General features: G+C 32.1%; 1 protein-coding gene across 1 annotated transcript; it reads right to left on the reverse strand.

The window, feature by feature from the left end:
- Nucleotides 1–3,182: 3,182 nt before the first annotated feature.
- Nucleotides 3,183–4,094, reverse strand: LOC136775004 (uncharacterized). Its single transcript, XM_066729481.1, has 3 exons — nucleotides 3,975–4,094; nucleotides 3,360–3,717; nucleotides 3,183–3,199 (listed from the first exon to the last, which is right to left on the reverse strand). The coding sequence occupies exons 1-3, from the start codon at nucleotides 4,092–4,094 to the stop codon at nucleotides 3,183–3,185; spliced, it is 495 nt and encodes a 164-aa protein (XP_066585578.1).
- Nucleotides 4,095–12,574: the final 8,480 nt, after the last annotated feature.

Genomic DNA, 12,574 nt, shown 5'->3' on the forward strand with positions numbered 1-12,574 from the left:
ATACTTAATTTTAGCGTTGCCTATGTACATAATACGTATTGATCTATATGTACATATAAATACATTACAGAACATAATATTTCTGAGGTAAGAATTGTTGTGGTAATAAACGCACGTGCTTTCCCCTAAAGGAAGAAGGAAAACAAAGACGCGACTGAGAGAGAGAGAAAGAGAGAGAGAGAGAGGTCCGATAGCCGCTCCTTATCGCACTCATAATATATGCCAATGCTACGAGCGTTGATTATTTATCTTCGTTCTTGGCTATTGGAAAAGCTTTTAAAAACAATTCAACATATAATTATTCTTCAATTTTTATTCCCTTATGACAGAATAATAATGAATAAAGCTGTCAGTTGATCGTTTATTTATACGGTATTTGAAGTCCGTATGAAGACTTTCTGTTTATAAGACATCGAAGAAGCATCGTGGCTCAGGCGGTAAGGTAACCGCGTGGCAATTCGTGGGTCCGAGTTCGATTCCCGCTCGGTGCTTTTTTTTTTTTTTTTTATGATTAAATTTTTTTTTAATGGCCATTGACTCACAAAAATCAATAATAAATTAAAGAAATGCAGATATTACGGAATTATAACGATGAAATTGTATTTAAAGTAATTATTACATATCACATGCGCATTTCCTTAATTTATTATTGATTATAATAAGTCAATGCTTATAAATAAATATGCTGAAAAACATGAATAAAGGCATTGTCCTGCAGATGTAAATAACACCGAATATTGATAGATTTTTGGCAAAGCGAAGCGGAAAGATTTTGCCTCTAATCTTCTGCTAGACGCTAACAAGCGAGAAAAACAGAGAGATTCGATAGCCGCTCCTTGTCGCACTTATAATATGCCAATGCTACGAGCGTTGATTATTTATCTTCGTTCTTGGCTATTGGAAAAGCTTTTAAAAACAATTCAACATATAATTATTCTTCAATATTTGTTCCCTTATGACAGAATAATAATGAATAAAGCTGTCAGTTGATCGTTTATTTATACGGTATTTCAAGTCCGTATGAAGACTTTCTGTTTATAAGACATCGAAGAAGCCTCGTGGCTCAGGCGGTAAGGTAACCGCGTGGCAATTCGTGGGTCCGAGTTCGATTCCCGCTCGGTGCTTTTTTTTTTTTTTTTATGATTAAATTTTTTTTTAATGGCCATTGACTCACAAAAATCAATAATAAATTAAAGAAATGCAGATCTTACGGAAATAAACGAAATATAACGAAGAATTTGTAGTTAAGATAATTATTATATATCAAATACGCATTTCCTTAATTTATTATTGATTTAAATAAGTCAATGCTTATAAATAAATATGCTGAAAAACATGAATAAAGGCATTGTCCTGCAAATGTAAATAACATCGAAGATTCATAGATTTTCGGCAAAGCGAAGCGGAAAGATTTTGCCTCGAACTTCTGCTAGACGCTAACAGCGAGAAAGACAGAGAGGTCCGAGAAAGTATCTCCGCTCTCTTTTTAATCCGAGGATAGCCGAGAGCGAGCGAAGCCAGTCGACACATGTATGGACGCTTCGCTTGTGCTCGTGACCATCTAGAAGCGGTAGAAGCGGGGATGGCTCACGCAAACGAGCCTGCATCTGTGGTGGTAAGTGGAGGGGGAAATTCTGTAGACCGACGGTCTACTTTCTGGCAACACTGGGTTCATCGGAATGCTTCATATTTTCAAAACAAGCATTACTATAATTTAGTCTGAAATATTTGTACGCATATATGATATTTGTTTCATTTACAATCTTCCTTTATCTGCATTCTCCAATAACAGGGTATTTCCAAGAATTGTTACATTATTTGTTTTATTTAAAATCTTCCTTAATCTGCATCCTCCAATAACAGGGTATTTCCAAGATTTGATACATTATTTGGCACTGGTTTGGCATCATACTGCAAACTATGAAATGGTGCCTTATATATAACTTTGTTTTAATAAAACAAATTTTTTTTACAATGCACTTACTTTACTTAAAAACGTTTATGTTAATTGCTGTTGAGACAATACCATGTGTCTTGATTATGAGTGAACGTAACAACCTCATCCTTCTCTGTTTCATTTACAACCTTCCTTAATCTCCATTCTCCAATAACAGGGTATTTCCAAGAATTGTTACGTTATTTGTTTCATTTACAATCTTCGTTAATCTGCATTTTCCAATAACAGGGTATTTCCAAGAATTGTTACATTATTTGGCACTGGTTTGGCATCAAACTGCAAACTATGAAATGGGCCTTATATATAACTTAGTTTTAATAAAACAAATTTTTTTTACAATGCACTTACTTTACTGAAAAACGTTTATGTTAATTGCTGTTGAGACACTTTCATGTGTCTTGATTATGAGTTAACGTAACAACCTCATCCTTCTCTGTTTCATTTACAAGCTTCCTCAATCTACATTCTTCAATAACAGGATATTTCCAAGAATTGTTGGAGCATATGGCATTGGTAGGACTTCAAATCAGAGCTGCATACAAGGAATATGCATATAAGGAATATTTTATATAACTTGCAATAAAAAAAATCCCACAAAGTACCACCGAACATTAAATTTTATACATATTTTTGAATACAATGTGACTTATCTGATAATCTTGCTGGCTCCTTCATGTTTCTCCCTTAAATTATCCGTAGTTTTGATTATATTACACTATTACACTATCATTACAGCCAATTCATTTTTATAAAAATATTAAGGTTATACCGGTAAACCTTACAATTCAATTGACATTCAATTGACAGCTAACAGTAGTCGCCATATTAGTTATCGATTATATCGATTATTTAGACGTCGCGTTTGTAAAAATTACGTCATTTTCTTTAGCGATTAACTTCAGCCCGAGACATACATTCTGGCTGGAGAAGAAGATGACGGAAAGAAATTAAATTCGTTATATATATAGCTAACAGATTATGAGATCTCTGGATTGTGCGTGAACCAATTTTGATGTTTATGGGCTCAAATAAAAGCTTGTTCCAAACCATTTCAAGAAAAGCTTTGCTGAAATCATGACAGTGTTTCATTTACGGAAAAAAGCTATTTAAAAATTGAGACAGCCAAACTTGCTGTATAAGATACAGTAGTGCCTCGACGGCGGTATAGACACGTCTATACCTACTTTTATGTACTTGCCGTCGAGACACTACCGTGTCTCTTGATTTAGAACGGTAATACCCCTAATAGCACAAACAAATATTTAAAAAACAACCCTCATTAAAACGTTCTATAATTAGCAACATTTCCTGTGAATATACTGAGGAAGTACCCTGAATGGCGTGTACTATTAGGAATATATAGTAATCTATTTTGAAGATAAATTTTAGCCATTTTGCATACCAAGAAACTTTCGTAGAAGGGGCTTTGAACCAATTTTTCCGTTCAATGTTTTGTGGTATCTTTCCTGGCTATTAATAGTATTATCTTTAATTTTATATATTGATAGAATTTTTGTATCTATGGTTTTTATCCAAAATCTTTTAAAATATTTAAAATATTCTTTGAAAATATCGTAAAGTATAATATCCTTCTTAGTTTCATCTACAATTGCTTCAAACATTTCCGGAATACTATTTGATGGTAAATAGGGTAAGTGGCATATCCTTCTAAATAGTACGATTCCGTTTGTGTGAATTTCTGCTGATTTAGAGTGTAAGTATTTAAATATCTTATGTCCTCTAGCTTTTTTTATTAGGCTCTATTAGGTACCATGCATGAAACAATAAAATTTAATAAAATGGAATAGTAAAAATATATTACTGCAGAGATACCCCATTTTTAATGGAGCTATATATGCATCATATCCAGGGAAAGGTTTTTAGAAATCTAAAAACATTATATTCCGAAGCCATATAGCTTCTGTATAAAACAAATTTCATAATTCATTTAAAATGGAATACCTTGTATATAAATGCTTATAAGAAAAATCAATGATAGGAATAATGTGGTATTTACCTGCACATAGTGAATGTAGCATCCTGTTATGTGACATTGCTTAAAAACTGTTTTAACGGCATTATGCAACCCAATTTCAAAATCACATATAAAATGTATAATTGCTTCCATATCTTTCATTATTTTATCTTTTATAAATTGTAAAATCTGTTCATAGGTTTTTTCGTATTTATTAGGAATGAAGACCCATAAAAATAGTATAAACTATAATTAGAAAAAAATATAAATATATATAGTTTCTGTAAAATAGATATTTTTCTCAGCCAATAATCGACAAGATAAAATTATATAACACAGCGAGAAAAGAGTATTATGTCGATATCAATTTGATTTTAAATTGAAATCAGTAATATAAATATGTCAAATCAATACGGAATTGATGTCGAATCAGATTCTTTTCTCACTGTGAATTAGTATTTTTCATTTTTAATTTAAAATTTTGGTGTAATGCTGCAAAAGAGAAAATATGCGTTTTCTTTCATAATCTTGTAACTCATACATCATGCCTTATTCAGGTACAGTTGATAACAGTAGAATTAAATACTAGACAATTCTCTACAAATTATGTTATGAATGATTAAAAATAAAATTAACGGGAAGGTCTACACCGACATTACAGAGCGGTTCCACCTAAAATCTTAGTTTTCAAACAACAGCGTTGTTTATGGACCGATTTTCAAATTTGCGTTAGCTTTGTATCCGATAAAATAGCAGCTTTGAGATAAAACAAAGAAATATTGAAAAATAACAAAAAAAAATATATGAAGATTAATTAATAGATATTAAAATTTAATTAAGCAATAATTTAAAGATGTTGCTGTCTCATCCCAAAGGCGATACTTTGCTGATTCCAAAATGCCCGCAAAATCGAAAATCGGTTAACAAATAACGCTGTAGTTTGAAAACTAGTAATTTAGATTCAAATTAGTCCAAAGAGACGTAATGTCGGTAAAACAGAACACTTTTTCCAATATTATTTTTAGCCAAAAGAGGGCACTGTAAATTCATAATTTTGTAAAGAAAAGCATTCAAAACAAAATACGGCTTCCTAAAATTATTATTACATACACTATTTAATAATGCTGAAACTGATGCTTCACAAAAAGAGAGCGATGCCTCGTTCATTACACATTGAGCTAAAACCACAACAAAGACGCTCGGACTAATAATTTAGATGCAAAAAATGGATGAATCTATGAGAGCGACGTTTGGGAAAGGATAAACGTACTGATTTCTGCTTCCTATTTTTCTAGCAAAAAAACTCAAATACATTCAACGATATAAGAAAATATAATGATAAAGAAAAAAGTATAGATGCTGTTGTATAGATATTAACCTATAACATTTTTTGCGAGGTTTCAATGCTCAACTGAAGACAGAAAGAGTACACCGCATGCCATATTACGTCTGCCCTTCTGCAGTCAACGCTCTTTTCGATTAAAACATTTTGTGGAGCAAAACTATTAGTCCGATCGAGATCATCTTTATTTTAGCTGAAAGTATGGTTAACTGGGAACCTGTCATATGTTTTCCATATTTTTCTCTTAAAAAATGAACCGGTACTATCGAAATTATAGCAACGTTGTTTTGCCCCACCCCACTTTCCCCTCCTACAAGCGTGTACGGACAGCGTGAAGCTGAGCTTCTTGGCTAATGTGCGGTATGAGGTAAGGGGAATGCTCCGTTCGCTACTGGGCGAGACGGATGGAGACGCGAGGGGAATGCAAGTTTCGGAAAACGAATTTTCGTGCTACGGGCTTATTTTTAAAGGAAAAAGTCTGAAAAAAATTAGACATGTTCCTCTTTAGACAGACTATGGTATAAAACAAAGGTATTTTCGATCCGATCAATAGTTTGGCTGCAAAAAATGTTTTAATCCAAAACTTGCATTCCCCTCGCGTCTCCATCCGTCTCGCCCAGTAGCGAACGGAGCATTCCCCTTACCTCATACCGCGCAATAGCCAAGAAGCTCAGCTTCACGGTGTCCGTACACGCATGTAGGAGGGGAAAGTGGGGTGGGGCAAAACAACGTTGCTCTAATTTCGATAGTACCGGCTCATTTTTTATGAGAAAAATATGGAAAAAATATGGAAAAAATATGACAGGTTCCCAGTTAACCATACTTTCAGCTAAAATAAAGATGATCTCGATCGGACTAATAGGTTTGCTGCACAAAATGTTTTAATCGAAAAGAGCGTTGACTGCAGAAGGGCAGACGTAATATGGCATGCGGTGTACTCTTTCTGTCTTCAGTTGAGCATTGAAAACTCGCAAAAAATGTTATAGGTTAATATTTATACAACAGCATCTATACTTTGATCATTATCATTATATTTTCTTATATCGTTGAATGTATTTGAGTTTTTTTGCTAGAAAAATAGGAAGCAGAAATCAGTACGTTTATCCTTTCCCAAACGTCGCTCTGATAGATTCATCCATTTTTTGCATCTAAATTATTAGTCCGAGCGTCTTTGTTGTGGTTTTAGCTCAATGTGTAATGAACGAAGCATCGCTCTCTTTTTGTGAAGCATCAGTTTCAGCATTATTAAATAGTGTATGTAATAATAATTTTAGGAAGCCGTATTTTGTTTTGAATGCTTTTCTTTACAAAATTATGAATTTACAGTGCCCTCTTTTGGCTAAAAATAATATTGGAAAAAGTGTTCTGTTTTACCGACATTACGTCTCTTTGGACTAATTTGAATCTAAATTACTAGTTTTCAAACTACAGCGTTATTTGTTAACCGATTTTCGATTTTGCGGGCAGTTTGGAATCAGCAAAGTATCGCCTTTGGGATGAAACAGCAACATCTTTAAATTATTGCTTAATTAAATTTTTATATCTATTAATTAATGTTCATATATTTTTTTTTGTTATTTTTCAATATTTCTTTGTTTTATCCCAAAGCTGCTATTTTACCGGATACAAAGCTACCGCAAATTTGAAAATCGGTCCATAAACAACGCTGTTGTTAAAAACTAAGATTTTAGGTGGAACCGCTCTGTAATGTCGGTGTAGACCTTCCCGTTAATTTTATTTTTAATCATTCATAACATAATTTGTAGAGAATTGTCAAGTATTTAATTCTACTGTTATCAACTGTACCTGAATAAGGCATGATGTATGAGTTACAAAATTATGAAAGAAAACGCATATTTTCTCTTTTGCAGCATTACACCAAAATTTTAAATTAAAAATGAAAAATACTAATTCACAGTGAGAAAAGAATCTGATTCGACATCAATTCGGTATTGAATTGACATATTTATATTACTGATTTCAATTTAAAATCAAATTGATATCGACATAATACTATTTTCTCGCTGTGTTATATAATTTTATCTTGTCCATTATTGGCTGAGAAAAAAATCTATTTTACAGAAACTATATATATTTCTATTTTTTCTAATTATAGTTTATACTATTTTTTTGGGTCTTCATTCCTAATAAATACGAAAAAACCTATGAACAGATTTTACAATTTATAAAAGATAAAATAATGAAAGATATGGAAGCAATTATACATTTTATATGTGATTTTGAAATTGGGTTGCATAATGCCGTTAAAACAGTTTTTAAGCAATGTCACATAACAGGATGCTACTTTCACTATGTGCAGGTAAATACCACATTATTCCTATCATTGATTTTTCTTATAAGCATTTATATACATGGTATTCCATTTTAAATGAATTATGAAATTTGTTTTATACAGAAGCTATATGGCTTCGGAATATAATGTTTTTAGATTTCTAAAAACCTTTCCCTGGATATGATGCATATATAGCTCCATTAAAAATGGGGTATCTCTGCAGTAATATATTTTTACTATTCCATTTAATTAAATTTTATTGTTTCATGCATGGTACCTAATAGAGCCTAATAAAAAAAGCTAGAGAACATAGGATATTTAATACTTACACTGTAAATCAGCAGAAATTCACACAAACGGAATCGTACTATTTAGAAGGATATGCCACTTACCCTATTTACCATCAAATAGTATTCCGGAAATGTTTGAAGCAATTGTAGATGAAACTAAGAAGGATATTATACTTTACGATATTTTCAAAGAATATTTTAAATATTTTAAAAGATTTTGGATAAGAACCATAGATACAAAAATTCTATCAATATATAAAATTAAAGATAATACTAATAACAGCCAGGAAAGATACCACAAAACATTGAACGGAAAAATTGGTTCAAAGCCCCTTCTACGAAAGTTTCTTGGTATGCAAAATGGCTAAAATTTATCTTCAAAATAGATTACTATTTATTCCAAATAGTACATGCCATTCAGGGTACTTCCTCAGTATATTCACAGGAAATGTTGCTAATTATAGAACGTTTTAATGAAGGTTGTTTTTTAAATATTTGTTTGTGCTATTAGGGGTATTACCGTTCTAAATACTAGATACTACAATTTTTATAAATTTCGTTAAATGTGTAATTCTCAATTTCAGCAAAATTAATTGAAATCATAAAAATCTACTACATTGAAATGGCTCAAATTGATAGATGATTTGGCAAAAACTTCATTCACAGCAGACCATACTATAATACTTTTCAAGCATGGCTAAATGCAGAAAATGATGGTGGATGGGCCATAGTGGAGAAGGGACTAAGAAGTTCTTCTCGAAATGATAAAATAAGCATTTTCAATACTTTTTTAAATATTTCAATCTTAAAACGCAAAGGAACAATAAACCGGATTAAGAAAATGTTACAAAATAAAAGTATAAATCAAAGCATTCTCTTATTGATTATATATTAAAAAATACCCGAAGAAACGAATAATTTTGTATATAAATTTCAGATCTGAAACTTAATTGCGTTCAGTGCTCAAGCATAGGGACAATTAACCATGGATTTCAAAAAGGACTAACACTAATAATTTGAAGTAAATAAAATGTTAATTACCATTTAAAGCAAAGGAAATAATTATTAGATAATTTGTTCAACAATAAACAGAGTGTTCTACCATTAAATCATAAATATCAATTTTACATAAACAGTTTTTCCTTTTATCACCTTCTGGCGTATGAAAGTAAATGAAATGAAAATGTTACAATATACAGGGTGTAACGAAACGACCGCCTTTTCTCGTAACTGGAGGTTTGGGGTGACAAACTGAGTGTACGTGTAAAATTTCGTTCGAATCGTTCAAGAGGTTTAGAAGTTATTTCTATTTAAAAATCACCCTTTTTCAGTCCTTTTCGAACGACTTTAACTGCATAATGGAAAGTGGAGAAAGTGAAAAACAATTGATGAGCACCCAGCTAGAATGTAAAAATTATCGATCGCGTGCGTTAATACTTTTGCTATTTATTTCTTTAATCTGGCTATTAGATTAATTTTAAAAATAACAAAATCCTTTACATTACAATTTCAATTCAATTCAGTACAAGCATCATTGACTGATTTGATGGAAAGAGCGAGTTGACGCAATGTAAAGGAAAGTATCAAAAGCTAAGATATCGCGCGAGCGCAATGATAACTTAATAGACAATGCATGAGGGCATTCTCTTTCTACTAACGAAGCTAAAGAGAATGATTCAAAATCAATACATTGATGAAGGAGAAAACTAAACTCACCCATTAAATGTTCTGCAAGTTCCTTTAAATCGAAGTTTTTGAAAAAGCTTCAAACTGGCTCCTCGATGATTTCCAGAAAGCACACTATCACTGATTTTGCATTTAAACACTTGTGAATTTAAACAAATTAGGTATTAACCTACGTTTCTTCAAAACACTGGTGAATTTGACACTTTTGAACTGTTTGAAGTAGGGTGATTAAGAGTGGTCGAAACGAATTATTGATTATTCTATCTCTCTGTGTCTCTCTTTTCAGCCTACTTCAAACAGTTCAAAAAGTGTCAAATTAACCGGTGTTTTGAAGAAACGTAGGTTAACACCTAATTTGCTTAAATTCGCGAGTTCTTAAATGCAAAATCAATGATAGTGTACATTCTGGAAATCATTGAGAAGCCAGTTTGAAGCTTTTTCAAAAACTTCGGTGTAAAGGAACTTGGAGAACGTTAAATGGGTAAGTTTAATTTTTTCTGTCATCAATGAATTGATTTTAAATCATTCTTTTTACCTTCGTTTGTAGAAAGAAAATGCCTTGATGTGTTTCCTATTAAATTATCAGTGCAGTCGCGTGACATCTTAGCTTTTGATACTTTCCTTTTCATTCTATCTTCTCCCTCTTTCCATCAATTCAGTCAATGATACTTGTATTGAATTGATTTGGAATTGTAATGAAAAGGATTTTGCTATTTTTAAAATTAATCTAATAGCCAAATTAATTAAATAAATAGCAAATGTATTATCGCGCGAGATCGATAATTTTTACATTCTAGTGGGGTGTTCGTCAATTGTTTTTTCACTTTCTCCACTTTATTATGCACAGTTAAAGTCGTTCGAAAAGGACAGAAAAAGGGTGAGTTTTAAATGGAAATAACTTTTAAACCCCTTGAACGATTCGAACAAAATTTTACACGTGCATTTGGATGGTCAACCCGAACCTCCAGTTACGAGAAAAGGCGGTCGTTTCGTTACACCCTGTATACATGCATTATTACCACCTCCTATAATCTCGCTAATATATCGTCTTTCCTTAATAGATCAATAATAATTAATGTTTCATTTTAGATCTGTAATAAAAATACTTTTTCCAAACGTTCCATATCTTACACTCGTAGTATTGAATTTTACAAACACATTACTATGTCCTTTCTGTCCTTCTGTGCTTTGTATTTACCTAAGGTCCGAATTTATAAACGAAACTTAAGCTTAACACGGTCTCAGGTAAGATCAATTGTCTCACTTTAACCTTCAATACAGTTCTAAGCTCGCTCTTTGTCTTAAGTAATTTCTATGCTAAAATTCGAGCTTAGTTTGGTTTATAAATTCGAGCCTAAATTTTTGTTGTATTTTTATTTTCTCACCCATCGCATCCGTATAACTTTATACTTTCGCGTATAATCCTATCCTCTAAACTCTAGTTTGGTATCCCTTTCGTTATTCTATTTTCCATTCTTTCTTGTTTCCGTTCACTTCATCTGGCCACTATATACCCTTGTCCCTTCATTCCTACTTTTCATCCCAAATTCGCTATACTCTGTATTACTCATACTTTTCTTCATCATTCCCATTTAAAGTTGTTCCATCCCTTTTCCTTTTTCCTTTTAATTATCTAACAATTTCCCTTGTCTTATTTTCTCCTAAATCTCTTTCATCTCCTACAAATATTTTCTTATTGCATGCTCTGTTTTATCACCCATTGCTCTTCTTATTTCCACCATTCCACTTGTAAGCTCTGTTAACAGCTACCTCATCTGGGTTTAACGTTACATCCTTAAAATTTATCCCGGAAAGTTTAACAATTTCAATAATATTATAGCTGCTTAATACTTAAAATATAATATATAATAGACAGAATTAAAAAATTATTAAAAAGCAAAACAAAATTGATTTATTATTTTACTATACATAGTTTATATGGAAGCTATAATTTCTTTAATAATTTTTAAAAATGCAGTTTTGAAACTTAAGCACAATTACCCAAGAAACCTATAGAAGATTTACCATAATAAATTTGAAATTCAAATAAAATTAAAAGCTCTAATATGGTAGTCTTTGTTAATTAGAAAAAAAAGTTGCTTGCAAAAAAGTATGCAAAGCAATTCTATTACAACTACTCTTACTTTTATGCCAATGCAGCGTATGGTAGTGTTTAAAGGAACCGTGTTAGCTACATCATACTTCTAATCAGTGAAGCCAGAATCAGCGATGATAGAAAGCGGTTATTCGTTCCCCCCACTATGCAACCATAGGCTCACTACGACACCGAAAGCCTTCTGGAAATTGTGGCATGCGTGAGACATCCCCACTCGTGTCTCTTATCGCTGATCACATATACCATCACAGCGATGCATACGTGTCTCAGCTTCCGTCGCTTGACTTCGGCAAGCTTCGTTGAACGTAAGTACGAAAGAGAGCGGTATACTTTTCTCGGACCTCTCTTTCTCGCGCTCGATCTTCGTTCGTTTAGCCAACGAGCAAAGCCGTGCTAGCCGAAGCAAATTAACAAATGTCTTTTCTGGCAGTAATAATAAAAAAGCTGGCCACGTTGAATGAATATTAAAATAATATTTATAAGCAGCTATTAAATTATTACATTTTATAATAAATAAGGAAATGCGATGATTTTACGTAACATTGATCAATTTTGTTGAGACTCATATGTTACGTATTATTGTTAAAAATATTTCATTTTCTTCATTTATTATTTAATCTAGTAGATTAATGGTAATAAAAAAAAATTACACGAGTCCTCGGGAATCGAACCCGAGCCCGCTATAACAGCAGGCAATCGCCTTACCATCTACGCTATGGCACTTATTTGGCAGCTTAGAAGCAAAGTCGCAAGTCGCTTATTAAAGCCATGGAACCTTTCTCTATTAAGTTTAATTTCCAGAAGAAAGTATTAATTATAATTTTATATTTATTTACTTCGTATGTGTTTTCATAATAAAACAAAATATTTTATTTACATATTTCTAAACATTAATGACTTTGTAACGCGTTTTGT

Source organism: Prorops nasuta, unplaced genomic scaffold (genome assembly GCF_024137725.1).
Source record: "Prorops nasuta isolate Cenicafe-Biocafe unplaced genomic scaffold, Cenicafe_Pnas_1.2 PNAS00007, whole genome shotgun sequence".
NCBI classification, from domain to species: domain Eukaryota; kingdom Metazoa; phylum Arthropoda; class Insecta; order Hymenoptera; family Bethylidae; genus Prorops; species Prorops nasuta.

Bases quoted from the DNA above. Each gene is read 5' to 3' on its own strand.
- LOC136775004 (XM_066729481.1), bottom strand. From the start codon at position 4,094: ATGAAAGATATGGAAGCAATTATACATTTTATATGTGATTTTGAAATT. The intron at 3,718-3,974 runs GTAAATACCACA...GGTACCTAATAG, and splicing joins GCTACATTCACTATGTGCAG to AGCCTAATAAAAAAAGCTAG.